General features: G+C 35.8%; 1 protein-coding gene across 1 annotated transcript; it reads left to right on the top strand.

Annotated features, from left to right (window-relative positions):
• Positions 1 to 2,469: 2,469 nt before the first annotated feature.
• LOC110324313 (olfactory receptor 510) lies at positions 2,470 to 4,451 on the top strand. Its single transcript, XM_021201771.2, has 2 exons — positions 2,470 to 2,490; positions 3,478 to 4,451. Exon 2 carries the CDS (start codon positions 3,507 to 3,509, stop codon positions 4,449 to 4,451), a length of 945 nt encoding a protein of 314 aa, XP_021057430.1. The 5' UTR covers positions 2,470 to 2,490; positions 3,478 to 3,506.
• The last annotated feature ends 7,122 nt before the right edge of the window (positions 4,452 to 11,573 follow it).

Raw genomic sequence — 11,573 nt, forward strand, 5'->3', positions numbered from 1 at the left:
CTTTGAAACAATCCCACTAAATTCAGAAAGTAGACAAGGCTGCCCACTATCTCCCTACCTATTCAATAGAGTACTCGAAATCCTATCAGGGCTATTATACAACAAAAGGATGTCAAAGCAATACAAATTGGAAAGAAAGAAGTCAAAATGTTACTATTTGCAGATGATATGATAGTATAGTTAAGTGACCCCAAAAATTCCACTAGAGTGCTCCTAAATCTGATAAACAACTTCAGCAAAGTGGCCAGATATAAAATTAACTCAAACAAATCAATAGTCTTCTTCTACTCAAAAAAGGATAAACAGTCGAAGAAAGAAATTATGGAAACAACAGCCTTCAAAATAGTCACAAATAATATAAAATACCTGTGTGTGACTCTAACCAAGCAAGTAAAAGATCTGTATGACAAGAACTTCAAGTCTCTGAAGAAAGAAATCGAAGAAGACCTCAGAAGATGGAAAGATCTCCCATGCTCATGGATTGGCAGGATTAATATAGCAAAAAAATGGCAATATTGCTGAAAGCAATCTACAGATTCAATGCAATCCCCAACAAAATCCCCATTCAATTCTTCATAGAGTTAGAAAGAGCAATTTGGAAATTCATTTGGAATAACAAAAAACTCAGGATAGTGAAAACTATTCTCAACAATAAAAGAACTTCTAGGGGAATAGCCATCCCTGACCTCAAGCTATTTTTCAGATCAATAGTGATTTAAAAAAAAAAACTGTATGATATTGGTACAGAGACAGGTTTATCAATGGAACAGAATTAAAGACCCAGAAATAAACCTAGAAGCCTATGGTCACTTGATCTTTGACAAAGAGCTAAAAACATCCTGTGGGAAAAAAGACAGCATTTTCAACAAATGGTGCTGGTTCAACAGGCAGTCAGCAAGTAGAAGACTGCAAATCAATCCATTCTTATCTCCTTGTACAAAGCTGAAGTCCAAGTGGATCAGGGACCTCCACATAAAACTAGATAGACTCAAACTAATAGAAGAGAAAGTGGGGAAGAACCTTGAACACATGAGCACAGGGAAATTTTTCCTGAACAGAATACCAATGGCTTATGCTCTAAGATCAAGAATAGACAAATGGGACCTTATAAAATTGCAAAGCTTCTGTAAGGCAAAGGCAATTTTCAAAAGTACAAAAGGACAACCTACAGATTGGGAAAATATCTTTACTAATCCTACATCCAATAGAGGGCTAATATCCAAAATATACAAAGAACTCAAGAAGTTAGACTCCAGAGAATCAGATGACCCTATTAAAAAATGGAATACAGAGATAAACAGAGAATTCTCAACTGCATAATATGAAATGGCAGAAAATGTCTTTTTCCTTAATGGCTAAAATTACTGAACACAGTTTTTCACATACTTATTTGCAGTTTTTTCTTATTATTTTAAGAAACGCTCAATTCATTATTGTGTAGATCATCTGATTTATCTTTGATTTTGTTTTAGTTTGTTTGAGTTATATTGGTTGCAGATATTAATCACCATTAGACATTTGGGAGTCAGAACCACAGCATACAAATTGTTTGAGTGCTTCAGTCTCTGCTCTATCAATGAATACTGAGAATAAGAAAAACAACATCTACATCCTGTCTGACAGTGAAGATCTTCTACATGTAAAATGCTTAGCATAATTATTAGTATTAAGGAATGTTGAAAGAAATATTGGTTTTAATTATTATAGTGACTGTCAAACCAACCATGCAATAAAGGGCTACAAGTGTTCTAAAATTAGGGTTAGCAAGAGAACTCAAGTACCACCAAGTCTTTGGGCTGAAGAGTTAGTGTTATCCTATGACCTACCTACATCAAGGGCACTAGACAAGGGTGACACTGAGATTGTATTTCTATACTTGGAGATAGCCAAGTCATTTTTAAATTTTACTTCACTGTGGAATTTTAAAACATTCATGTTCTGCCTTCTTATGCAATGGTAGAAATGTCTATTTTTGTTATTTAAATTTTAAGTTAATATAAAGTTTCACTTCTGCTCCTCTGGGGTACTTGATGGAATAAGCTAAAGGTGGTAATTTGAATGCTTATTTATAAATAACATATAGAATGAGTGAAACTAGGTCTAACTTTTATACTTTAAGAATAACATTTTTTATTTAATACAAATATCAGTGTAAACTTAGAAATAATTGTTTTAATAATTTTTTTGTATTATGATATAGTATATAATAAACAAACCCTATATGACTGTACATGAACACCTAAGAGAAAACAAAATAATAAATTGATCTCTTGAGAATGGGCAGGATCTTGGGAGCTTGGTTATTCTAGCCCATGTATTGACTCACTATCCACCACAGGAAATAATAATGTTCCATGATACTTCAGAATTCACATTTGAATCTTAACATCTTCAGGGATTTATCCTCAAAGGAGACAAACACTAAAAGATGACTACATAACCATGCAATCTTGACTTTTCACTGAAGGATAAATGAGTTCTCATTTCAAAGTAGGACTCTGGCTTTTCATAATGAATCTGGATGAATGGTTTTCATATATAAACTAAGAAAAATATTTATATACTCAAAATAAAATTGCCTTAGTTATTGGTTGAATAGCTGTTAGGCTGTTTAAATACTATTTGGATAGATATTTCACGTTATATGGTAAAACAACATTTTCTCTTTCAAATGTATTAAATATATCTAACAATTTTCAATGGATATTTTTATTAATAATTTAAAATTCCTGTTTAGTTGATATATGAGCAATAACTTTGTTTATATACGAAAATATTAAACAATACCTGCTTTAAAACTCTATTAAAAAACTATACCAATCTTTATAAAAGATTATACCAATATTTTCTGATATAAAGGAGTCTAAGATTTTTATTATTTAACTTTATTATTACCTATATGTTAAGTAGTGGGTTTCTAACAGTTAAGATTCTAATTCTGATTTTAAAAGCTATAAATAATATGAAAGTGAAATAATGTCTTTCAAAGTTATAAAAATAGTGTTGAAGTTAATATCTTAGGCAAATATAACATCATATCTAAAAAATATATAAGAAAATATTGCAATTTCATTCAAATTAATTACTGTTTTATATCTATGCATGATCTTTAGATTCATGTTTGTTTTTAAAGAAGTATGTAAATATATTAGCTACTACTGAAGTATTTCTTATAACAGTTTATGCATTCATCTTTTATAATATACTACTGATTAATTTTTGCCATTCTAATTGATATTCTGTTTATTTTTTGCTTTAAGGAAATGGTAAAAGAACATGACATAGAAAGAAAAAGACTTTTATGAGACAGAAAGTTTTTAGGGGTGTTGTGCTAACCACATTTACATTGTAGACTCATCCTTGCAGGTAAGTAATTATACATGCTTGGACATCTTTAAATATAATTGCATTATTTGTATATTAATGAAAGTGAAACTACTCATTTAAAAATGCCCTCCTGTACTGTCTCCAACGCAGCCTTGACCTGGCAGCAGCTACACTATCCTATGGCTTTCCTGCAGGCTGGGAATCACACTGCAGTGACAGAGTTCATTTTATTGGGCTTAACTGATGACCCAGTCCTTAAAGTCATCCTCTTCATCATTTTCCTGTGCATCTACCTGGTGACTGTGTCTGGGAACCTCAGCACCATCCTTCTCATCAGAGTCTCTTCCCAGCTCCATCACCCTATGTACTTTTTTCTGAGCCACTTGGCTTCCGTTGACATAGCCATCTCTTCTTCTGTCACACCAAATATGGTTGTCAACTTCCTGGTGGAGAGGAGCAGTATATCCTACACTGGGTGTGGCATCCAGCTTGGCTCAGCTGTTTTCTTTGGTGCTATTGAATGTTTCCTTCTGGCTGCCATGGCTTATGATCGTTTCATGGCAATCTGCAACCCACTGCTTTACTCAGCCAAAATGTCCAAAAAACTGTGTATCCAATTGCTTTTAGGGTCTTATATTGGTGGCCTTATTCATGCTTCTTTCTTTACACTTTCCTTTGTTTCTTTTCTTTTCTGTGGATCAAATAGAATCAATCACTTTTTCTGTGATTTTACCCCTCTAGTTGAACTCTCCTGTTCTGATAATGGTGTCCTCATAATTCTTGATTCATTTTCTACTGGCTCTATTATTGTAATCACAGTGTTTGTCATTGCTATTTCCTATGCCTACATCCTCATCACCATCCTGAAGATGCGCTCTACTGAGGGTCGGCACAAGGCTTTCTCTACCTGCACCTCCCACCTCACTGTAGTCACTCTGTTATATGGGACAGTCACATTTATTTATGTGATGCCCAACTCCAGCTACTCCACAGACCAGAACAAGGTGATATCTGTGTTCTACATGGTGGTAATCCCCATGTTGAACCCCATCATCTACAGCCTCAGGAATAATGAAATTAAGGGTGCTCTGAAGAAACAGCTTAGTGAAAAGAATATTTTCTAAGAGTCATCACTTATTATGAAAGACTTTATAGAATAATAATGATTCTTTAGTATAATATTAAATGGAGTATTCTGATCAAAAACATTATAGTATATTACTAGCTTTTCAATAAATATGGGGTTCAAATTTCATGTTACATAGAAAAATAGAAGTTTTTAATAAAATCAAATTAATTTTTAACATAAGGGCATAAATCTAATATAAATATAAATTGCTAAACATAATTTTAAGTTACATTAACATTTTTCCAAGTTGTAAATGTTTAAGCATGTTACATGTTTGATCTTAATTGTTCACAAAGTCTTGTAGAACTGGCAAGAGCCTGATATCTATCATTGTTCTCTTGGGAATGAAAGAGACATTTAAACAGTGAGCCTAATGGCAATACTTACTTTACTTGAGGCATGTCATAAAAGAGATAAGTCACTCAGAATTTTCTATCTTATTTATTGGCCAGGGGCTGAGTATCTTTGTTCAACCACACATCCCTACCATGAGGTACAAAAACGAAATGAATCAATAGACTCAACCCACCAGGGAATGAGACTTATAAACCTCTCTGTCAGGAACGACACTTTTGTTTTTATAAGTTGATTATCTTAATTATTTGTTATAGCAACAGAAACCAGGCTAATATGAATTTCAATATTTCAGGGTATGTTTGAATTAACAGTTATCTTCAGATAAATTTGATAAATATACCTATCCTCACTCCAACATATAACAAGGACACATGCTCCCCTATGTTCATAACAACCCAGATGTCTATCAACAGAGGAATGGATACAGAAAATATGGTACATTTATACAATGGAGTACTACTCAGCTATTAAAACAATGACTTCATGAAATTCAAAGGCAAGTGGCTGAAACTTGAAAATATCATCCTGATTGAGGTAACCCAGTCACAAAAGAAAATGCATGGTATGTACTCACTGATAAGTAGATTTTAGCAAAATAAATAAATAAATAAATAAATAAAATGGAATACCCATGACACAACTCACAGACCATATGAAATGCAAAAAGAAGGAAGAACACATCAAAGTGTGAAGGCTACAGTTCTACTCAAAATGAATGGGGAAGAAAATAATCTTGGGAAGTAGAGGAAAAGAGGAATCTGAGAGGAAGAAAGGAGGAAGTGAGAAGAGAGGGGCTGGTTTAGACACAGGAGGAGATGGGGGAGAAGTACAGAGGGTTAGAAATTTGAAAGGAGGTGTATAGCAGTGGTGAAGGGGAACTGGGAGTAGCCACTAAAATGTCCCAGATGCCAGGGACCCAAGAGGTGCCCAGGACCCAATAGGGAGGACATTAGCTGAATTATCCAACAAATGGGAGATCGAACCTGTAGAGACCATATCCAGTAAACAGACATGATTTTTGGTTGAGGGATGATGCCACCTACCCACATAAAAAATATTAATCCAGAATTACTCCTGTCAAAGGAGAAAGGGGAAAAGAGCAAAGCACAATACAAACATCTTCCCTATGTTCATGATTTCTGCTTCCTTAAACTCCTGGCCTGCATTGAGACAGAAACTAAACAGAAACACAGTGACACTAACCGAGGTAGTGAACCAAATTGATTTAACAGATACATTCAGAACATTTCACCCTAAAACAAAAGAATATACTTTCTTTTCAGCCCTTCATGGTACTCTTTCTAAAATTGATCATATAATTTTTCATAAATCAAGCCTCAATAGATACAAAATATTGAAATAACCCCATACATCCAATCAGATTACAATGGACTGAGTCTAGACATCAATAACAACAATACAACAGAAAACCCATATACCCATGAAAACAGAATAACTCTCTACTCAGAGATAACTGGGTCAAGGAAGAAATAAAAAAGAAATTAAATACTTCCTGAAATTCAATGAAAATGGTGAAGCAGCATACCCAAACTTATAGGACACAATGAAAGCAGTGCTAAGAGGAAAATTGATAGCACTAAGGGCCCTCATTAAAAAAAAAAAATTGGAGAGATCCTACACTAACGATTTAAGAGCACAGCTGAAAGTCCTAGAACAAAAAGAAGAAAATGCATCAGAGAGAGAGAGAGAGAGAGAGAGAGAGAGAGAGAGAGAGAGAGAGAGAGAGAGAGAGAGAGAGAGAGAGAGAGAGAGAGAGATGGTTCTTTGAAAAAATTCAACAAGATAGATAAACCCTTACCCAAACTAACTAGAGTTACAGAGACAGGATCCAAAGTAACAAAATCAGAAATGAAAAGGGAGACATAACAACAGAAACTGTGGAAATTCAAAATTGTTGGGGCCAAAAGCACTTGGCATCTCAATCTCCATCTTGTCCATGGGCCATTATTTATTTTACAATTATCATTTCTAACTTCTGATTTTTAGAGATTTGTTTTTGTGTTCCCTGAGTATAGTTAAGACATCTTGAGATTGGAACCTTCCAGCCTTAAGACCCTGTGGTTAGAACCTTCCATAAGATATCTTGTGGTTAGAACTTTCCTTTTACTCAACTGGTTGCTTAGCATTTTCCATTTACCTAGTCATGCAATTGAGCAATTGATTCCACTTTGTAATTGTGGTTTGCAGCTTTATAAGTGGAGTGGTTTTTGAAAATAAATGAAGATTAAACAGATCTCTGTTTTGTCTCCTTCCTTTGCATCTCTTGTTCCATCCATTCTCCCTCCCTCCCTGGAAATCCATGTTGTTTAGTCCTGCAAGTCATGACAACAGTCTCCTAATGTTGGGCTTGAGTATGAGGGATTCAGTGAAAACAGCTCTCAGTGTTTTTGTCTGACCAGATTTTGTGTGGAAGAAGTCTTGTGCTGGAACCTGCCACCTCGACTAAGGATCCTGGTAAGTTTGCAGTGATTATGGGACAGGCATTGAGTAGCCATGAATTATTTGTAGAAAGTTTTTAAAAGGCTCTAAAGGTGCTAGGAATAAAGGTCAAAATACATGATTTGCTCACATTTTTTGATTTTGTTAAAGTGATTTGCCCATTGTTTCCCCTTGTGAGCACCATTGATCTTAGGAGATGGGAATGTGTGGGAAGCGCTATTAAAGATTATTATGATGTCTTTGGCCTTGAAAAGGTCCTGGTATTGGCATCTTCCTTTTGGAATCCTATTAAAGAAGTTCTTTCTTTTAAACCATCTGACCTCTCCATTGCAGAAATTGTTAAAGAAGGAGAAAAATGTCTTGCTTCTAAAAAGAATTCTGTTACTGTCACCTCTAAGAAAGGCGACGATATGCTGACTTCTCAATCAGTGGAACAGGTGGAGGACCTAATGTCCTTTGATAGTGATGCTGAGGAAAAAGTTGGAGTTGCAAAAACTTGATAAAGAGTTCAAAAGCTGACTTTGCAAAGATTTCAAAAGCTGACTCTATTCCTTTAAAACAAAAATCTAAGGACTATAAAACTCAAGAGAAAAAAATCTGTGGGTGCTCATTCTAAAATTAAAAGAATTTATCCACTTTTAGAAAAATCTAAGAAGAAGGTGGCTCAGGTAGATGACCTCAGTAATAGTGATTGGGACGATTTGGACAAGGCAGCCGCTCAGTATCATAATCCTGATTAGCCTGCTTTCCAAAGTCCACCAGACAATAAGACGAGATAAAACCAGAGATAACCAGACAGCAAGAAACGAGTGCAAGAACATAAGCAACAGAAACCAAGTCCACTTGGCATCATCAGAACCCAACTATCCCACCACAGCAAGCCCTGGGCACCCCAACATACCAGAAAAGCAAGGTTCTGGTTTAAAATCACATCCCATGATGATAATAGAGTACTTTAAGAAAGACATAAATAACTCCAGTAAGGAAATACAGAAGAACACAGGTAAACAGATAGAAGCCCTAAGAAGAAACACATAAGTTCCTTAAAGAAATACAGGATATAAAACTGAAAATGGAAACAATAAATCACAAAGGTAAAACAAGGAACTGAAAAGAAAAGTGCTGAGAGAAGTACACCTGTTCTTTCTTAGTAGCTACAGCAATAAAAAGTGATACCTAGACGTGTTCATAATAAATTCATACATGAGATTCTTCCTGCCTGACACTTCGTGCTTCATTTTTCTCAGGCATCTATCTTGACGACATGACAAAGATATTCTTTTTAATCTTTGTCTTCTTGGTTCTGAAGCTCTTTCTTTTTTGCCATTTGAATGATCCCAGGTGCTTTTGGAGAATAAAAGACATAAAAAGGAATCTATGAGATAAAGACACTGATGGTTTCTTTTCCATTTATGCAAAGAGTCGTTATGTGAAGAATGATTATTTCAGTGGGAATCTAAACAAGAAGTAAATGCATCTTTCATTTATATGTTTTAGTTTATTATAGGAGATAAAGCATTCTATGGAAGGTGAGGGATAGAACATGATTCTACATGTCTTCTGGGTTTCCTCCTCTAGGGTAGAAGTGGAATTTATTTTATGTTTTACTGTTGCTTATTTTCCTGATCCTGGTGGTTTTATGCAGTAGCTTGTTGCATATTTTTTGGAGACACAGTTTCCATATAGAAGCTAAATGAATGAACCACAATATTTAATTTGCTCTTAGAGAGACTTCCTAACTATGACATTTCCAACATATGGTGCCACATATTGTCCCTGAGAAAAGAAATAATAATAATAAAAAACACTGCTTTTGGTTTATTTCACAGAGGATACAATAAAGTAGTCTTTTATTGGTCTGCTAGTATTTCTTTCATCAGTATGGGTGCCCAATTATTGTGCATCAGACATCAGTATAACTGCCATGACTTATGTGTATTGAAAAGATACACAATTCAAACAATCTCATATGTCATAATTGGTTTGTGTTGTGGATGACCCTGGTACTGTTCTTGTGAACCAATCCCCTAATGAATAAAGGAGCCAATCACTGGGTGAGTAGAAGGGACTTCTGGGTTGGACAGAGGAAGAGAGGAAGCAGAAAGAGTTAGGGGTTTTTTTTTTGGACAGGGATAGCATAAGGACAAGATGTAATTACAAGTGTCTCCTCATTTCAATGGAAGATCCATCAGGATTCGGCACCGGAGGGTTTAGATTTAATAAGGCTTGTAAGTTAGGATTTTAGTTGTTGCACCCAGCGATTGAGTTACTGTTGTTTCTGGACTGTTTGTGTAACGTTTTCCTTCAAGTGGCAGCTCATCTGGGTTCAAGAGAGAAAGGTATGGTGGCAAAGTGTGGGTTTGCCAGATGTGCACCACAAAGGTCATGGGGGTTTTGAAGCATGGGGCTGGTGTGGTAATGACCTGTCAGTGGAAACTTAGCAAACTGAGTGGAGAGATTTTAGAGTTCTAAGTCAGAGTCAGCACAAGAAAAAAAAAAAAAAAAAAGGTGCGGCCATTGCCCGCCAGTGCATGGCTGGCCAGGCCACTGGGGCAAAGAGTAGCGAGGCATAAGCACGGGAACATGCAGGTCCCATTTTTAATATTTCCAGCAACAGATCTATAACTCCCTCAGCTGAAATCAGGACTGGGAACATGATATCTGTTCACAATGAGAGTGTTTAGTTTCTTTTCCTGTTCATTCTGTTTCAAATGCACAGCCACATTTTTCTATTATCAATTTCAGGATGTTATTCAAAGTTCTAATTTAGAAACTTATGGAACATCTATGTATCCCAGAATATAATTTGTTATTTTTTTGGAAGATAGGATGCCCATGCAAGCCATAACTTGCTGTTTCCATTTTCATGGATTGTAATAAATACGTTGCCTGCTAACATTTGAGAGAGGAGTAATAAAGTTGCAGCTTTATTGATGCTTTTCCTCCAGACTGAAGGTCATTTACAGATTTCAAATTTTCATGTCTCATTTTTTACTGCATATTTTTTATCTATTTAAATTATTCCACATTTAAATTTCTTTCTCCTCATTCCCTAATTATATACATTTGGCTATTGTGAGGATGAGTATACTATATACATTTAATTAATATTTTTCATAATTTCCCTGTATTAATTAGGTTACTGTATCTGAGATCTCATAACATTTTCTCCCATAATATGTCAGGAGAAATGTCACAAAAAAAGTCTTAATGATCATGCGATAACATATTTTCAAGATGATAGATAGATAGATAGATAGATAGATAGATAGATAGATAGATAGATGAATAGATAGATCAGCACAGTGTCATTTACTTTGTTAGATAAAGGTTATGATTATGTTCAATTTTTAAATTCTTTGTTTGTTTATTTATTTATTTCCCAAGTGCTGTCCCCCTTCCTGGTTCCTTCTGCATGTTTCTACACTGTCCCCCTTCTCCTTCATCTTTGATAAGGAAGCCATCCCTGGGTACCTCCCACCCTAATGGATCATGTCTCTGCAGGATTAAGCACATCTCTCCCACTGAGATCAGACAAGGAAGCGCTGTGCTAGGGGCCTTATATGCTCTTTTTTTTTTTTTTTTTTTTGACTCAGTCACTGGGTGCTCCCAGGGCCCAGTTGACTTGACACTGTTGGCCTTCTTATGGGCTTACCATCCCCTTGAGGCCCTACAATCCTTCCCATAATTCTTCCATGGGATTCCTCAATTTTCATCCAAAGTTTATCTGTGGGTATTTGCATATATCTCAATAAGCTACTGGATAAAGCCTCACAGATGGCTGCTATGATAGGCCCATGTCTGCAAACACAACATAGCATCATTAATAGTGAGAAGGACTGTTGCCTGCCCATGGGATGAGGCACAAAATGGGTCAGTCATTGGTCACCTACTCTTTCAGTCACTCCTCCATCTTTGTCACTACCTTTCTTTTAGACAGTACCAAACATGTATCAAAAGTTTTGAAAGTGGGTTGGTGCTTCCATCTCCCCACTAGGGATCCTGTATGGCTGCTGGAGGTGGTAGTTTCAGGTTCCATATCTCCACTGTAGGGTATTTCAGCTTAGGTCAAATGCATTGACTCCTGGAAGCCTTCCTCATCCCAGATCTCTGGGACATCCTAGAGAATATTCTAATCCCCCACCCCTGGCAGCTGCATATTTCAATTCATTCTCCTGGTTTTCTGGGCCTCTCTCTTGTCTGCCCACATGCCTGATATACAGTTATCAGTGAGTACATATCCCCCATCCAATCTCCCCTCCCCCTATTTCTATGAGAGTATTCCCCTTTCTAAGAAGAA

Source organism: Mus pahari, chromosome 1 (assembly GCF_900095145.1).
Source record: "Mus pahari chromosome 1, PAHARI_EIJ_v1.1, whole genome shotgun sequence".
In the NCBI taxonomy this organism is placed as follows: domain Eukaryota; kingdom Metazoa; phylum Chordata; class Mammalia; order Rodentia; family Muridae; genus Mus; species Mus pahari.